Raw genomic sequence first — 17,736 nt, 5'->3', positions numbered from 1 at the left:
CCAGGCTGAACACGGCCACCTCACCCCGCCCCGCATCACCACCCAGCTGGAGTCCCTTTGCTCAGATGAGCAGAAGAGGCCCAGCGAGCTTTGTATGTCTCACACAGAGGCGGGCTCCTAAAGGTATGAGAGGAGCTGGTTGTGCTCCATGACACCCGCCTCCTCTGCTCACTCCAACGAGAGGAAAGGAGCACATAGGTGTCGTAGGTCGCAGGACACACTGCCCTGGTCACAGGTGGATGATGCATACCTGGTGCATAGCTGATGTAGTGGGTGGGCCAAGGACAGCTATTCCTCCCTTGGGACGGGCTCCCCCGTGTGCCAGCCCCCCCATTCCTTCTCAGTGCAGTGGGTACATCCTACCCCACCCCTATTATAGGGTCCTGGGAGGGAGAGGCGAGAGGTGGGTCAGTCTGTTTTCACCTTGCCTGACCCTCCCCTAGCAGGAGGCTGGTCCCTCTCTCCAGGACAGGACAGACACTTGGGTCCTTGGCCTCTCTCCCCAAACCTGAGTAGGTTGGGCGCCTGAGGAGGCTGTGAAATGGGGGACAGAGAGGCAGAAGTTTAGACTCCACTGGGCGGGCCCTGTGCCTGGGGGGCCAGGGCCCTCTCAGTCATTTTGGAGGGCAAGCCCAGTGACTTGCCACCTCCCAAGCCTACCTACCACTGGTAGAAGGGCAGCCGGAGGTCGCAGGGCCATGGCTCAGGGTCGGGGTCCCAGTGACTGCAGCCTCCACCTGCCTGTTCACAGGAGAAGGTTCGGTGCAAGAAGAGCAGCAGTCAGGGCGACCTGGCATCTGCTGTGGCCCACAAGGTGGCCCAGCTGAAGCCGAAGGTCAAGAGCAAGGGGCTGCCCACTGGCCTCAGCCCCTTCCGGCGGAAGGAGGCCACCCCAGGGGGTCGCATCCGGAAGAAGCTGTCACGAGCCAAGAATGCCAAGGCGTCTGGGGCAGCCCGGCACCCACAGCCTGATGGCGGCATTGGCGGCAGGGAGGCACCTAAGTTCCCAGCCCAGCCGACGGCAGCCGCAGCACATGAGGCAGGCAAGTTGTTGGTCTGAGCAGTGCGACCAGGACCTCCACGCTCACGAGGGGCTGGGGGATGGGGTGGTCAGGAGCTCTTAGAGTGTGCCGGACCCAGGGAGACCCTCTTGCTGGCCTAGGATGGATTCTCTGTGTCCCGCCTCCACACAAGGGGCCATGGGGAGGAAGCAGACAGCTGGATGCATCCTGGAAAGAGGGGTTAAAAATAGCCCTTCTGCCTGCTCCAGCCAGCCTTCCTGCCGTGTCCGGCCAGGTGACTGGAGAGGTTATCTGGCCCCCAGCAGACACACATGTCCAGAAACGGGCCTGGAAAAATAGATCCTTCCTCTCTGCCAGCCCCTGCCCCCTCCTCCAGGTCCCGCCTGGGAAAGAACAAAGGGAAGGAAGAGGAAGCAGGAAGCCAGAGGGCGTCTGGCAGGAGGACGAGGGAGGGAAAGAATCTGCCCCTGGGGATGGGACCCTCAGCCCTGCAAGGTGGGCGCCCCACTGTCCAGGGCGTCAGAAAGGGAGATTGAGACAGAGGGAGGTCCGAGAGGCCGCCCCTTCTCCTTCCTGGTCCAGACACCCTCACCCAGACACCTGGCCCTGGTGTCTGCCCTTGAAGCAGCCCCCACGTGACAGTGACAGACTCTACTTGGCCCCCGACACATCCGCACACATGAACCATCCACTGCCCTAGCCGCACCCCAAAATGGCGCTGCTCTGATGCCAAGTTACCTGGACCATCCACCTCCCCACAGACAGCGGCTCGGACAGTGAAAACTGTGACAGTCTGCTCGAGACAGAAGAACCCCCCAAGGAGCCCGGGTTGGTGCTACACGCTGGGGCCCGCGTGGCCGTGCTGGGGCCCTCGCCCTCCTCCGTAGTCAAGATGGAGGCCAACCAGAAGGCCAAGAAGAAGAAGGAGAGGCAGAGCTTGCTAGGTACCCTGGGGGCTGGGGGGGCTGGGGCAGGCCGGGCCGGTAGGGGCCCTGGAAGGCAGCTGGGGCTCCTGCGACGCCTGCCCTCCCTCCCTCCCTCCCTCCCCAGGGGCCTGCCGCCTGTCCAGCCCCGAGAGTGAGGTCAAGGTCAAGCGGAGGACGGTGAAGACCAAGGTGGGCAGCAAGCTGGAGCGGGCCCCGGGACGCAGGCCCCCAGGTGGGCCTGGCAAGAAGAAGGCCAAGGCCAAGGGTGGCCTGCGGGCAGAGCCGGGGGCCGCGCCCAGCAGGGAAGCCCTCTGCGGCCCCGCCCGGGCCTTTACCTGCCACGAGGAGGGCAGCAGGCTGGCCAGCGAGCGCCTCAAGAGAGCCACGCGCAAGAGCACGGTGCTCCAGCCGGGGCTGCGGGTGAGGGCCGGCAGGCGCCCCGAGGTCCTGGGTTCGGTGGGGGTGCTGGATGCAGAAAGCCTTTGGGGACCCTCACCCTACTCTTCTCTACTTGCTACACCAAGTCACACCCTGGGAGTCATACTTGGGGCCTGTCTGTGTCACTCCATGGGCACACCGGGGGCAAGGAGGTTTGAGCCACTCTCACCTCACCCCTCTCCTCCAACAGCGGAAGAATGGGGCCCTATCCATCGCCCTGTCGCCCCGCAACGCCAAGGCCATCCTGGGGAGGGGCCGGAAGGCGGGCAAGGTGAAAACCAAGGCCATCGGCAAACAGGTAGCATCTCCGCCCCAACCCCAGGGGACCGACCGCCCCTGACCCCCCCCACCCCCCAACCCGTCCCAAGGGAGCTGACCCCTCTGGTCCCCAGGGCAAGGGCCGGGCTGTAAGTCGGCTCCTGGAGAGCTTTGCGGTGGAGGACGACTTTGAGTTTGAGGACAGCAGCTGCCTCTCGGAGGACGAGGAGGAGGAGGAGGCCAGTGGCCCCCTGAGCGCCGAGCAGAGTGCCGCCCTGGGTGAGCAGCCAGGAGGGGGTGCGGAGCATCGGGGGAGGGGCGGTGGTGGGCAGGTGGGGGACCGGGCACTGATGCCCTGGTCTCCCCAGCACGCTCGTGCACCATTCATAAGGAGGACCTACAGGACGGGCTGCCTGTGCTCATCCCCAAGGAGGACAGTCTGCTGTACGCAGGCAGCGTCAGGACCCTGCAGCCCCCCGACATGTGAGGCCCCAGTGTGTGTGCAGGGAGGGCTATGGGCAGAGGCGTCTGCAGGCCTGTCTCATGCACCTCTTGCCATGCACCCCCACCCCCACCCCCAGCTACAGCATCGTCATCGAGGGCGAGAGAGGCAACCGGCAAAGGATCTACTCGCTGGAGCAGCTGCTGCAGGAGGCGGTGAGCAGACTGCCCCTGCTTGGCTTAGCACCCCAGGGAGGTGGGCCTGACGGCACCCGGCCCCTCCTGGGCACCCCTTGGCCAGCCCGCTTACGGCTGCCAAACTACTGTTCCCGCAGGTTCTGGATGTCCGACCGCAGTCCAGCCGGTACCTCCCGCCCGGCACGAGGGTCTGTGCCTACTGGAGCCAGAAGTCCCGCTGCCTGTATCCAGGCAATGTAGTGCGAGGTGAGCACTACCCAGGGACCCCCACCGAGGCCCATCAACTCCTCCCCTCAGGCAAAGCTACAGATGAGAGGCCCCTCTGAGACCCCTAGGGTGCCGGGAGGGACCCTGTCTCTCAAGGAAGGCTTCCTACCAGCCCTGCTTCCCAGGCCGAAGTGGATCGGATAAGACAAATGATAACCTCAGCTCCTTGGTCAACAGGAAAAGGCGAGGGGCTGCTTGGGTGGGGAGAGGGTAGAGCCTCTGGCTGGCCAGAAGGCCTAGCAGAGCCCCGGACCTGAGGGTTATGAACTGGTCACCTGGGCACCAGCTCTCCTGGGGTGAATCCTTCTGCTCCCTGCTCCCCTGGCACAGGATGTTGGGACCCTGGGGTCAGACAGGTGGGTGGGCAAATTGGCTGGCAGGCCTCAGCCAGGCATATGTCTGCATCCGTGTGCCTGTGCACAGGGGGAGGTCGGGGGCCCTGCGTCCCTGCATGTGTGCCCTGGGATGCTGGTGATGGATGGCGGTAATATTGCCTCTCTAGCGGCACTTCAGGAGGTGGAGGGGAGGCGGGCTGCTCCCGGCTGCCACGGCAGCTCCAAGGTCAAATGTGATCAGGGAGCAGAATGTCCCAGCATCATTTGTCAGGCGCTCCGGAGCCCATCCCATCATTCTCCTGTCCCGGCCACCTGGCCAGCGGGGAGAGCCTCTTGGGCCTGGAGCGGAGGGCAGTATACTCAGGTGGGCCCTGTCTCCAGGAGCCTCCAGTGATGAGGAAGAGGATCTGGACTCTGTGGTGGTGGAGTTTGACGATGGGGACACTGGCCACATCGCTGTCTCCAACATCAGGCTGCTGCCTCCAGACTTCAAGATCCAGTGTGAGCCCCCGGGCCCTCCAGGGTGGCGTTCTTCCTTCCTGGGTCAGCCCATATGGCTGGAGTTCGGGCGGGCTTCTCCTGGGCCCAGACATTAGCTCCCTGGTCTCCCAAGAGGAGGCTCACGGGGAAGAGGTCACCCCAGCGGCACAGCACTGAGGCCCCTGGTCCACCCTGCAGGCACGGAGCCCTCGCCAGCCCTGTTGGTGTCCAGCAGCTGCCGGAGGACCAAGAAGTCTTCCTGTGAGGCGCCCCCGCCCAGTGAGGCCACCGCTCCCAGCCTGTCTCCTAAGGCTCACGATGGGTCCGAAGCCTCAAAGACCTCTGGGAAGAAATCCACAGGCAAAGACAAAGCTGGTACTCACAGGACCTCGGGTGGGGAACTCCCTCAGGAGTACGGGGGAAGGAAGGGTGGGCGGGTGGTTTCTCTGACTCTACCTGGCCTCTCCCCAGGCAAAGCAGAGCTCCTGACCTCTGGTGCCAAGCCCCCTGCGGGGGCCTCAGACCACTTCTTGGGCCGCCGGGGCAGCCCGCTGCTGAGCTGGTCAGCGGTGGCACAGACCAAGCGGAAGGCAGTGGCCGCAGCAGGCAGCAAGGGGCCGGGCATGCTGCCGAACCTCTTCCAGCTCAACGGCAGCGCCAAGAAGCTGCGCGCCCGCGAGGCCCTGTTCCCCGTGCACAGCGTGGCTCCACCCGTGTTCGGCAACGGCTTCCGCGCTGACTCCTTCAGCAGCCTGGCCAGCTCCTACGCGCCCTTCGTCGGCGGGGCTGGGCCTGGCCTGCCCGGGGGTGCCCACAAACTGCTCCGGGCCAAGAAGGCCGAGGCTGAGAAGGGCGGGCGGCGGCGGGCAGGCAGCGAGTTCCTGGTCAAGCTGGACCATGAGGGCGTGACCTCCCCCAAGAGCAAGAACTGCAAGGCGCTACATGCTGGTGACAAGGACTCGGGGCCCAGGCCAGGGAGGCCCCTGCCCAGCCCCAGCTACGGGCACCCAGCCCTCGTGGGCAAGGACAGGAAGGGCCGGGCGCCCGTCCACCCGCTGTCCATGGGGCTGGCGCTGCGCAAGTTCGCAGGCCAGGCTGAGTACCCGCTGCCCTGTGACAGCGACTGCCACAGCTCCTACTCAGACGAGGAGGAGGACGGGCCTGGCCTGGCACCCGGCGTGCCCTCCCGCTTCCTCGCCCGCCTGTCCATGTCCTCCTCGTCCTCGGGTTCGTCCACCTCCTCCTCCTCGGGCTCCCTGTCCACCTCCAGCCTCTGCTCCTCGGACGACGAGGGCTCTTCCTACACCTCGGACGAGGAGGACCCCGCCCTGCTGCTGCAGACATGCCTCACCCACCCAGTGCCCGCCCTCCTGGCCCAGCCCGAAGCCCTGCGCTCCAAGGGGGGCGGCCCTCACCCGCATGCCCAGCGCTGCTTCCTGTCCAGGGCTGCTGTGGCCGGTGGGGGAGCAGGCGCAGGCCCCAGCGGCAGCAGACCCCGGCTCAAGCGCAAGGAGGCTCTGAGCTTCTCCAAAGCCAAAGAGCTGTCCCGGAGGCAGCGGCTGCCCTCCGTGGAAAACCGGCCAAAGATCTCAGCCTTCCTGCCCGCCCGGCAGCTCTGGAAGTGGTCGGGGAACCCCACGCAGGTAGGTGGGCCTGGCCTGTGCAAGCGCCCTCAAGACATGCCATCTGTCTCTCCTGCACACTGTCTCTCTGTCATTCTGCCCTGTGTCCCTTGCCCACCCTGTGCCCCTGGCTGTCTCCTGCAGAGGCGTGGCATGAAGGGGAAGGCCAGGAAGCTGTTCTACAAGGCTATCGTCCGGGGCAAGGAGACGCTTCGCATCGGGGACTGCGCGGTCTTCCTGTCGGCCGGGCGGCCCAACCTGCCCTACATCGGCCGCATCGAGAGCATGTGGGAGTCGTGGGGCAGCAACATGGTGGTCAAGGTCAAGTGGTTCTACCATCCAGAGGAGACCAAACTGGGGAAGCGGCAGAGCGACGGGAAGGTGGGGCCGCCTGGCGGGGGGCAGGGGTCCCAGGGGTCTGGGCAGGCTCAGAGTGGGGAGCCTTGGGAAGAGGTATCCTGGCAATAGCACCAGTGGGAAGAAGGGGAATGAACATCCCCCCTCCCTGTCCCCACACCTCGAGTTGCCAAGGGTCACACGGGCCCCACAGGGAATAACGGCTGAGGGCTCAGGCGCAGAGCCAGGCCACCTGGATCCCTCCCCAACTGCTTCTATGACTGACTCCTAGTGGAGGGGGTGACAGTTTCACCTCGTCGGGGGCTGTGACCCACGGCAGCACGTAGCACCAAGCAGGTCCCGCCCTCAGTAGCGCCCCCTACAGCAGGCCCTCTGGTCCCTGCCTGCCCAAATCGACCTAAAACCCTAAACACCCCCAGCCCACTGTCCTGTCTTCCCTGAGAACCGTGTTTGCAGATGGTGCAGAAAAAAGTGTTTCTCCCACTCTGCCCGCCTGCTGGGGCTCCAGGCGCTGGCTCCCCCACCACGCAGTTACAGTCTTATCCAGAACTGAGGGTCCCGGGGTTGGGTGGGGTGTGCTGTCCCAGGCCAGACCTGACCCCAGGCGCTCCTTGCCCCGCTCCCTGGCAGAACGCGCTGTACCAGTCCTGCCATGAGGACGAGAACGACGTGCAGACCATCTCCCACAAGTGCCAGGTCGTCGGGCGCGAGCAGTACGAGCAGATGACACGGAGCCGCAAGTACCAGGACCGACGGGACCTCTACTACCTGGCGGGCACCTACGACCCCACCACGGGACGCCTGGTGACGGCCGACGGCGTGCCCATTCTGTGCTGACTCTGCGCCGATGTCCGCAGGTGACCCACCCGCCCAGTGGTGCCCGGCGTGCGAGCCACAGGCACGAGAGGACACAGCCCCACGCCTCTGAGTCGGAGGCTGGCCCACACCTCGGAGGGGCAAGTCTGAGCAAATATGCAAACCCACCAAGGCAAGATCCAGGCTTTTTTTAATTATTATTATTTTCCCTGGAAAGCAAGAGAGCTTTTAGGTGTCGGAACCCAGTCCCATCCGTCTGCTGCAGAGGGTCAGCTGTGCCCCCATCTGGGACCCGCCGGCCCTCTCTGTTTTCCCGCATCGGCAGTTCACAAGAGATTAGAATCCAAGCCATATTTTCCCTAGTACCTCCGACTGTCTCCCACCAGGGAAAGCAGAAATCAGGTGTGTTGTCTATTTATTTCTCTATGTAAATATTGTATTCCTTGCGGGGAAGTTTTATGGAAAAAAAGTGGAAAAGGATTTTTTTTTTTTTCCCCACACGCGTGACAAGGGTGTGTGTGGGTGAGTGTGTGCGTGTGTCTGTGTATGTGTGTGTGTAGAGATTTTGTTCTGGGGGGTTTTCTTTGAAAATGCACTGTTTTCCTCAGCCTAGCTGAGTTCCAACTGGGGCGTCTGTGACGACAGAGGCAGCTGGGGCGTGGCCCGAAGGGCCAGAGGCCACAGGAGGGATCAGACAGAACCCTAGATTATACCTGCTGACCTCTTGGGGGGACTAAGATGGAAGTCACACTCGAGTTTATTTCCTTTTAATTCATCTCCTGGGAAAAAAGTATTGGGGGAGATTGATGATGAGGGTCCCTCGGCGGGTAGAAGGGAAGCCAGGAGCAGGCTCCCTGGCCCAAGAGTGTGACTGCAGCCATAAGTATCTTACCTCTGTTTAAAACAAAGCAAAAATGAACAAATGTTTTAAACTATCAATACGAAAGGGTGATGTTTTGATTTCCTGAATATTCCAAGTTATTTCCGATTTCCGTTTCAATGATCAGCTTGCCCAGCCTCCACTCTGAGCAGGAAAGGAACTGGCCTTCCCCAGCTCACGTGAAGGTTTGCAGGCCATTTGGAAGGGCTGATGGCCTGGCAGGCTAGTGCTTGGGGCCCAGAGCAGGGTTCCTCCTGCCCACGCCCCAGCCTCGGGTACAGGAAGCACTGCTCTGCCCAGTGCTATAACTACTGTTGTGCCGCATGGGTATCCCAGACCCTCAGCACCACCCCGGTAACCCTGGAGAACACGTCACCCTTTCACGTCTCCTGAGGCCAAGAGGGACAGGCAGAGCAAACCAGGCCTGTGACCCAACAGCCCTTTCCCTCCCCGCCAAAAAAACGCACTGAGGGCTTCATGCTCCCACGTCACACTGAGGGTCCCCTGGCCTCACTGAGAGCCCCAGGAAGGCCCCCCAAGTTAGCCACTGCTCCTTCGCACGGGCTCTTGTGTGACCCACAGACCCACACCAGGCACCTGGAATATAAGTCGGGCTGCCTGGGCCCCCTTTTCTTTCCAACCAGGAAATCACCCCGCCCACCCGGAGGGCCCCTCCCCCTCCCTGGAAGCTCCAAGGAAAGTACAGGGACAGGGAGGGGTTCCCCTGCACCCCAGCTTTCCTCTCCCACCCCAACTCTCCCCTTTGTCTCGGCTCGAGTGCAATATTTTCATTTCTGGTGGTCGTCCTGGAGACGGCGGCCAAGGTCCTGCTGGCAGCTGGGGAAGTGGAAAGATGCCGTGGAGAGGACACGGCCAGTTGCCAAGGCGCATGTGGGGAAGGCCCAGCCGTGGAAACTAGAACCTGAGGCTACTTCCAACCCCAGTCTGCAAGGCAGGAAGGGACAAAACAGGCAGCCTTTTCCTGGCCCTCCCGTTGGTTCTTCTCCCTCATCTGTGTGGACTTCTGTCCTTTGCTTTTCTCTTCCCATCCCCTCTGTCCGTGTGTGCGCGGACAGCGCGGCCCCCCACCATGGTTAAAGCTGGCAAAAGCACGACTCATGTAAATGTGTAAACTAAGAGGATGGTTGATTTTTTTTTTTTCAATGTAAACACTAAAAACAAACAAACAAAAAAAAATGCAAAGGTTTTATGAACAGCAAACTCTATGTAAAGGCATTTTAGTATTAAATTTTTTATTGATAACTTGCTTAAGAATAAATATATAAACTATTGTACAGGTTTTCAGTGGTCCAGAATCCTAACTGCACCCCAATGTCCAATGTGTGTGTTCCAAGGGGACTCCCTAGAGGCCCCAGAGGCTGGGGTCTCAGCAGACAAGGGACTGGGGCAACGGCAGGGCCTACCGTGCAGCAGCCTAGCAGAGCCAGAATTGGGGGGGGGGGCTGGGCCTTTGAGAGGCACATGCAACCAAAATGGCTTTGGAGTGGCCTTGGCTTTGAGATGCCGCCCCCCCCCCACCCCTGCCAGGACAAGGCTCCCTCTCTTGATAGATCTCTCCCAAGGTGGGTCAGATGTCCAGCCTGAACATGTGGCCAGGCCGGGTGCCCCTGGAAGGGAGGAGGGGAAGGTACAGGCATGGGAGAAAAGGTGGTCCCCAAAGTGGAGGGGAGGGGTCTGGGCAGACCGGACAGCAGACACTCTCCTCACCGAAGGCATGAATTTACTCATTTGACAAATATTTTCAGCTATGCAGGAGTCACACTCAAACAGCAGTCCTGATTGTTCAATGGATGCTTGGTCCCCATCAGGGCCTGGGGGATGTTGGGCAGGGGTACATCTCAATGTGAGCCCCCCCTCCAGAGAGCTCCGCTCAGTGAGGCTGCAGCCCTGAGGACCCCCCAGGAACCCTAGCTAGGGGGGCACTGTTTTCTCTTCACCTCTAAAGACCTCCTGGGGAGGATCCCTTCAGCTGAAACTGGGACCCCGATGAGGGGAGCTCAGGTCAGGGCAGTGTGGGTAGTGGGGCTCTGACCCCAGGGGTGTCAGGAGCTGCGGGCCATTTGCACAGGGGCACACACATGCTGCCAGCCCATCCACTCTGGGACTGCCCTAGGCCAGCCCTGACCATGCCCTGTTCCCCTTTCTCATTTCCTCCACAAAGCCCAAGGCCATGTGACCAGCCAGGTGTGACAGGTGAGGCCTGACAAGTTCTTCCCTTGGGCTGGCCCAAGCCCATCAAGGAAGGTGATGAAAACGGGGCTCCTGAGAAGGAGGCCTGGGGCCGCAAGAAGTTGGGACAATCAGTCCGAGCTCCCAGGTTGAGCCATGCCTGAAGGCAGACAACCTAGCCCTTAGATTCACCGAGTACATGAATTAGCAGCCCCCACTCTGCGCAGGTCTCCAGCTGCTCAGGAGGGAAGCCCAATTCCAAGGGCTGCAGCAGGGGGAGAGAGGGCAAGCCCAGAGGAGGCCTCAGGGACTAGGATGGGTGGCAGAAGGGGTCTGAGCAGGGGAGTGCTAGCTGACCACGGTTTCTGGCTCAGAGACCCTCCAGAGTCAGGGGAAGTGGGGACTGGGGGAAGCAGGCAGAGACCCCTGTGAGCCTGAAAGTGTGTTTGGTTATGTGCTGGGGCAGAGTCCAGGCAGGACCATGGCAGGCGACAGGGAGATGAGGAACATGGCTGGCTGATGGCCAGGAGGTACAGAAGGGCAGAAGCAATAGCTGGATTGTGACCAGGGCCGGAGCCTGAGTGCAGGACGGGTCTACACTGTCTGCTGGATGATGTCTCAGAAGATGTCCCATGATGTCCACACAGAAGTCTCCAGGCGGAGTCCAGAATCAGATTGAGATCCCCCACTCTGACCCCACAGTCAGACTCAACCAGCACCTTGGGGAGATACCAGCACCCAGAGAAAGACTCTAAGGGACTGGGGTGGGGACAGGAGTTCAGGTTTGGGTTAGAGAGTGAGGGGGCCCTGAAGACCAGGAAACTGGGAGGCATGCCAGTGGGCACAGGAACGTGGGCAGGTGGGGGAGAGCCGGGAGGCAGGGGACCACGGCAACACAGGTGAGGACCACAGCCGGACCAGGTGAGCCTCCGAGGATCCATCCCCAGCAGCCCTACTTTCTCCTCCCCTCCCCCAACCCCTCCCTCGTCCTGCCTTAACTCCATGTGGCTCTTGCCTTCTAGAACCTCCTGCCCTCCAGAACAGGGCCTGGCAAGGGACGGGGGCTGGGGGTGGGGGCACATGAGAGGCCACAGAGCCCCAAGGGTTAACATGCGAGACTGCACTTGGATCAAGACAAATGAGCCATTATGTGAAATGCTGAAGCAAGATAAGTGATGGCATTGGGTGAGTGAGATCAATAAAAGTGATGTTTTATCAGGTAGAAATGACAACCCGGCTGATCGCAATTCGTTTTTAATACCACAAACCAATTGGGGACAGGGGCTTTAATTGTTCTTGCCCGGCTGGGGCGAGGTGGCTGGGGGCTGGGTGGGGAGCAGACCCAGGCCAGGGACAGGGAAGCTCGGCTCTGCAGCCTAGCTATCGAGGGGTCACCCAGGCACTCAGCCGGCCAAAGGCCAGTGGCCCGTTGGGCTCTCAGCGGCCTCCTGAGTCTGTGCAGCTTCGAGAGGCCCTGCCAGGCGTGGAGAGACCCACCTCTGGGGCCCCTGGGTGAGGAAGTGGGCCAAGGCGGCACCAAGAAGGGTGACCCTTAGGGCTCCCTTGCCTCCCAGAGAGAAGCTGGGGTCTCGACCTCCATCCATCCTGCCACCCACCCTCTGCTGCCACCCCTTCCCCTTCCCCAGCACTCCGTGTGACAAGCCAGCACCCCTCCCAAGCCATTTCTGCTCTGAAAGTCAGGCCACCTGCTGAGACCCAGGATGGTGACAGGAACAGGGCTGCTGGTACACAAGCTCCAGGCAGGCAGACGGGCTGGGGATCATCAAGGCAAGCCCCTACCCAGCGCCCCCGGGGTCAGAGTGCCTCAGGCCTCCAGAGAGAAGGATGAGTGGAGGTGGGCCAGGCGGGGTGGCCAGTGGGAGCGCAGCCCCGAACCGCAGAGTCCTTGTCTGTGAAACGGGGTCCCCGACTCTTGCCAACTGAGGAGATCGGGGGAGGTTGGTGGGAGGTAGCGGGGGATGTCTGGACCCACAGGTGGGCCAGGGTCTTTTCCATGGGCCACACGCCACTGCCCAGGTAGGAAGGGACTGACCAACAGAGCCCTGGGCTGAGCTCTTCACGTGAAAGGGCTCCGAATGTGGGGACACGCACAGGCCCGAGCTGGACACTGTGGAGCTGGATTCCACGCCCCTGTCTACCTCAGGGGCCTCGCTCTCCCCTGCCTGGAGACACCTCAGTACCTAGGAAGCCGCCCCAGCTTCTCCACTCAAGGGCCTCCGGCCTGCCCAGTGGCTCCGCTGGGAATTGATGAGGCTTCCCTCTGGGAACACTAGGGGTGCTACCTGCCCTTCCCCAACAAATATTCACGGGGCCACCTAGGTGTCAAGTGTGTATCCCCCTGCTGCCCCAGGCGGATCCCCAAAGCCACACCTCTCTCCCTCCAAACTAGCCTGGAGCCCTAGGGGCCCCACACAGCCCCTGGCCCAGCCCTGAGGATGGGAGGAGCATGGAGCTTCTGGGGCCAGCACTCTAGGACAAAGAGGAACCGAGGAAGAGAACTGGGGTGAGCAGAGGAGGTGTTCTGAGCAGTGTCCTGGGGCGGGGTGGCAATGTTCCTCCTTCCTTTCCACCCCTCTTCCCCCTATTGGCTGCCCCTTCCCCAGGCCCCAGCTCCCAGAACTCAGCCTGTCAGGAGTGCGGCTCATTCGTCAAGCTCTCTGTCCTCCTGAGGCCAGCCCAGGCCCCCAGGAGAGTCTCCACCAGGCCTGCTGGGGTCCAGTGCATGGGAACTGGCTCTCCCCTGCCTGGCGATGGGATGCCGGATAGGGTGACGTGGGCCCTGACGGACAGTGCTGGGGCCCCTTCCCTTCACCCTCCTCACCAGGAGCCCAGACCAGCTCTGGTGGGAACGGAAGTCAGTTACTCAAGGCACAGAAGAGTCGGCCACACCTAGCCAGCCTGGTCAGCACGGCGAGAGGCCGCTGCAAAACACGGGGATCAAGGCCGGAGACCGAACCATCTGGGGTGGGCAGGCTGCGGCTCCATGACTGCACATTCTGCTATCTTGACGCCTCCTCCTCAGAGGCTCCCATCCCCACTTCACACCCTCAAGAGACCTGGGAGGGCCCAATTCGGGCATAAAGAGGATAGGCTGGCCTCCAAACTGCCCCTCTGTGTGTCGTGCTACATTGAAGGGATGGAATCTGGAGCCAGCGCTCTCCGGGCATTTCCATCAATTCTGAAGTTCAGACACATTTCAACGTCTATTCAGCCTACTCAAATCTCCAGGGCTGAGGACAAGGCCCTCCCCAGCATCCAGAAGCAGAAAGAGCAGCCAAAGAACTGTTCTGTCGCTTTGCTGACGGAGAGTGAGCCGCTCAGGGCCCAGAGAAGGGCTTGGAACAAGCTCACCACACAGCTGTGGGCACCTGACGCCATGCAGAGCTTGGAAAAGCTTTTATTTTCTTAGGCTCCGAGTTCCCCTGACAGTGTCCTTTGCCCCCTTCCACTGCTTAGACTGAGCTTTCAGGCGCTCTCTATCTCAAGCCACCCCAACCTCAGGGTCAGTGGGGCCTACTTGAATGAGTGTTTCCAGCCTGACTCTGTGGGGCTCCCGAGGCAGATTGCATCCGTCTTCAGAAAACAAACAAGACTGACCCAGCACCCCAGGCTTGCCGGGCCAACACCCATTGCTCAGGGAAAACCTTCACCAGTTCTGTCTCCCTCGATGGAGAAGGACAGGGGCCCCTGGTGACACCCAGGGCTGGCGGGGAAGGAGGCAATGCCTCCCACCCTTCCCAAACATCCTAGAATCCGCCATCCTGCCCATCAGAGAAGGACACGGCCTACATCTTTTCTCACCTCCCGCAGATGTGATCTGCTCCTGGCAGGAACACAACTTGTTTCCATCTGTCTGCTCACCCAACCATCCGTCTACTATTTCAGCAAGTATGTGCTGAAGACCTACTGTGTGCTGGGCCCTCTGCCAGGTACCACGATGCAGCATGGAGGGGATGACACAAAGTGCCCGCCCTCTGAGAGCCTGAGCCCAGCCAGGAAGAAGGCTGGCCCAGAAACCACAGCATCCAGCAAACCCAGAAGCTGTGCACAGGGCGCCAGGCAGGGAGCACAAAGCAGCTGCAGGCTGAGAAATCCAGGTCAAGGACCCAGTGGGAGGGAGGGGAGCTCCTCTCCCAGGAAACACAGCCCCTGGCAGAAGCACTTCTAGGGGCATCCACAGCTGCTTCCTTTAACTGGTTTAATCTGAAGAAAAACGTTTCAGCTGAAGAAGCTTTCAGAGGAAGGCTGAACTAGGGCTTTGCTGGGTAGGAACCATCTTCCCCTGGCCTCACCTTGAAAAACAGCAATGCGGAGAACAACTCAAGACCTGAATTCTTAGCCCTGGGGCAGACTGGCCCTGAGGCCAGTAGGAACTCTGCTCTTTCTGAGCCTGGGAGTGGGGACTGGGGCTCCACTGAGAAAAACCGCTCCAGATTCCGGTGGGGTGAGCTAAATGTGAGGCCTCCCACAGCCCCTCTGCCCCAAGGTTCCCAGCAGTCAGGAGCCTCAGGCTCCCCAGCCCTTCCCACAGTGATGGAATGGTCCAGAGGCCTCCTCAACGATTTGGTTTGCTGAGAGGGGAAAGTTAAAACCACTCTTTTTATTTGGGAGGTTTTGAACAAGTTAAAGATCTTGCCCCTTGTCAGGAAATCTGTTTTCACTTATAAGAAACAGACTCAGGGGCCAGCGGTGAGCAGGGGGAGTGTCAGGAGACTCCGCACTGACAGGGTAATTATATTTTTCTCTACCGGACCTTCTGCCGACCCCTCTGATCCTGGGCAAAACACCCCAGGCCTGGGGTTCCCCGAGGTCCCTGCAGTGGCTCCCTTCTTGGAGTTTCGATGGACGCAGTCTGGAAGTGGGTGTGGAGGGACTCTGCTGGAAAGGGACACGAGCCCAAGGACAAGACAGCGCCGGGGCAGCCTCTGCTCAGGCCATCAAAATTTCCGTGGGATCAGCAGGGAAACCACACCACCCCAGCCCTGCGGGACTCCCTCCTAAGGCCTCCTTCCTTTGGCCAAAGTGGAAATGCCAAAGCCCTTGAAGCCTGCCCAAGGCCAATGTCCCGGTGGTCCAGAAGGCCCTGACCCAGCAGAAAGAGCCTCCCCTATAGCCCATGACCAAGATGACCGCACCAGGGACAGCCACAGTGGGAAGAAGCCATACTGGCAGCCAGGCTTTACTCTAGTCATGTAACCTCAGCCTAGCCAATCAGAGTACCTCTCCCACAGTGATTGGTTTTGGAGTGTGCATGTGACCCAAGCTGAGCCAATCAGGGCCTGCTCCTGGGATTCTCAGGAGAGCTGGAGATAGGAGCATAGCCTTACTTTAAAAGCCAGGTGGGATGCATGAGCTGCAGGTGCAGGTGAAGCCTGTATCTCCTGGCCTGGTACTAGACCCCAGCAGGACCAACCTCTGACTGGACCGGGTCACCAGATAACATACGGGATGCCCAGTTTAATTAGACTTTCGGATAAACAACAAATAACGTTTAGTATAAGTATGGTCCATGGTAATAGGGATATACTAAAAATTATTCAGTGTCTGAGATTTCAGTTTAACCCAATATCCTCGGACTTCCCTGGCAATCCAGTGGTTAAGACTCTATGCTTTCTCTGCAAGGGGGGAGAGTTCAATCTCTGGTCAGCAAACTAAGATCCACATGCCATGTGGGATATAATAAAATAAAATGATAAATTTAACCCAACATCCTATATTTATTTGCTACTGCGGGATGATGGGTTGAACTTGAAACCCAACTGGTGCTCCCAACACAAACTGGGTGCTCCCCAGCCCACCTGGCCATAAAAAGGTGTATCCAGCAGCTTTTTATCATGGGACAGGAAGGGTACACACTGAAGAGGCCAAGCAAACCCTGAAGGCACGGAAAGCCACTGGAGCCTGCTCCTGCTGAAAACCTAGTTCTGGCTTGGGGCAGGGGGAAGGGCAGGAAGCACTGCTGTCTAGCCCAGATGAGGGGCTGATGGCAGGGTTGGGTGGGGGGTGGGGGTTGCTGGGACTAAGAGGGCCAGCTCTCAGGTCCTCTCCTTTCTGCCTGTGTTCCTGTCCAGCACCAAGAGTACACTGATCATCCAGAGCTTGGCCACTTGCCTCCGGTCCTGCCTTGCCTCCTATCCCCTGAGAGATGGGGTCTGGAGGGAGGGTGGTTATGGCTGCTCCTGTGTCCTGCTTAACAAGTACGGAGACAGCCCTGGGCATTTAAGGAAGGGAGTGATGGGGGCTTCATGGTCTTGAGCCTCCTTCACCAGATGGTAGAAATCTAGAAAGTTCTTAGCAGGGTCTGCTTCACTTGGCCTATCTCCCAACTACAGGTCCTTGGATAAGCCACTTGCCTCTCTGAGACCTATGTTCCCTGTCTGTGAAAATAAGATGAAACGTGAGGAGAGTTCATTGGTAGAGACTCCAGCATGTTCTGTGTACCCCATGGCCTCTGAGCTGCTGGGCCTAAGCAATGGCACTATCTGCAGAGAGGGACAGAGACAAAAGGTCATTTGTTGCCTTCAGCATCATCTCTTCGTTTCCAGTTACCAGCAGGGGCAGAGACTGTGTTGCCCCAATATGTCTTCTCCTTTTTCCTCAGTAATAGAACCACAACCTATAACTGGGCACCTGTCTATCCAGAGTTAAGATCACATTTCCCAGCTTCCCTTGCAGCTATTGCAAGTTCTGGCCAATGAGTGTGAACAGCAACATCACGTGCAATGGGAAGTGTCTTTAACACAGGGGCTATGCTCTTCTTTGTCCCTTCTCCTCTCCTGCTTGTTAGAATGTATGTGATGGCTGGTGCTTGAGCAGCCATCTCGGATCATGAGGAAGATTCCATATTTGAGAATAGTAGAGCAACAAGACAGAAGGAGAAGGAGCCTGGGTTCCTGATGACTGTGGAGTCTCTGGAGGCTTTTTATGAAATGTTTCTCTTGTTTAAGTCACTGTTATTTTGGAGTGTCTGTGGACATTAATCCTCAGTGAGTGTTAGATCTTGCTCAGTCCACCCCAGTCTCTCAGGCTCTCATTTCCTTGCTGCTTGTCTGTCGGTGCTGAGGACTTCCACTTCCACCTCCTGCGATTCTGCTGGGACACCTCTTTTAAGAGTCCCTGGGGCAATGCGATCTCTAATGTGGTTTGTTCTCAGTCCTGATGTCATTGCCAGGTCAGGCCCTCTCACAACACAAAGCACATATCACAGTCTATAATTATGTATTTATTGTGGATTTCCTTGATTGCCTGCTTCCCAGGACTGTCATTAATGTGAGGGCAGGGTCCCTGCCTGTGTGGGTTTACCATTATGTCCCTGCACCAGCTCAGGGCCTGGGCTCAGGTGTGCACCAGTTGGGTGCTGGCCCTGCTGACACCACTCAATCCTCCTCCTCGGCTCCACAGCCCCTCCTGCTCCCCACCCTCCTCCAATGCTCAGAGTCCCTTCCATAGCTCTCCTTGCTCTGCACCAGTCTTGACCTCCAAAGC

The 17,736-nt window shown here is 59.7% G+C and overlaps 1 protein-coding gene across 5 annotated transcripts in view; it reads left to right on the top strand.

Moving 5' to 3' along the window:
* BAHCC1 (BAH domain and coiled-coil containing 1) overlaps window positions 1-9,340 on the top strand; it is a 60,871-nt gene extending 51,531 nt beyond the window's left edge. For 4 of the 5 annotated variants that reach the window (XM_042256753.1, XM_042256754.1, XM_027974267.2 and 1 more), the window contains exons 16-28: window positions 752-1,043; window positions 1,784-1,966; window positions 2,073-2,368; window positions 2,577-2,684; window positions 2,779-2,923; window positions 3,013-3,127; window positions 3,226-3,301; window positions 3,421-3,529; window positions 4,267-4,386; window positions 4,564-4,740; window positions 4,837-6,008; window positions 6,132-6,368; window positions 6,975-9,340. In XM_042256753.1, the coding sequence (XP_042112687.1) occupies window positions 752-1,043; window positions 1,784-1,966; window positions 2,073-2,368; window positions 2,577-2,684; window positions 2,779-2,923; window positions 3,013-3,127; window positions 3,226-3,301; window positions 3,421-3,529; window positions 4,267-4,386; window positions 4,564-4,740; window positions 4,837-6,008; window positions 6,132-6,368; window positions 6,975-7,181 (3,237 nt within the window). In that variant the 3' untranslated portion in view covers window positions 7,182-9,340. The remainder of the gene's footprint in view (window positions 1-751; window positions 1,044-1,783; window positions 1,967-2,072; window positions 2,369-2,576; window positions 2,685-2,778; window positions 2,924-3,012; window positions 3,128-3,225; window positions 3,302-3,420; window positions 3,530-4,266; window positions 4,387-4,563; window positions 4,741-4,836; window positions 6,009-6,131; window positions 6,369-6,974) is intronic. The other variant, XM_027974268.2, reaches the window with a different exon arrangement.
* Window positions 9,341-17,736: the final 8,396 nt, after the last annotated feature.

Source organism: Ovis aries, chromosome 11 (assembly GCF_016772045.2).
Source record: "Ovis aries strain OAR_USU_Benz2616 breed Rambouillet chromosome 11, ARS-UI_Ramb_v3.0, whole genome shotgun sequence".
In the NCBI taxonomy this organism is placed as follows: Eukaryota; Metazoa; Chordata; class Mammalia; order Artiodactyla; family Bovidae; genus Ovis; species Ovis aries.
This window is presented reverse-complemented; position numbering and strand designations above follow the sequence as displayed.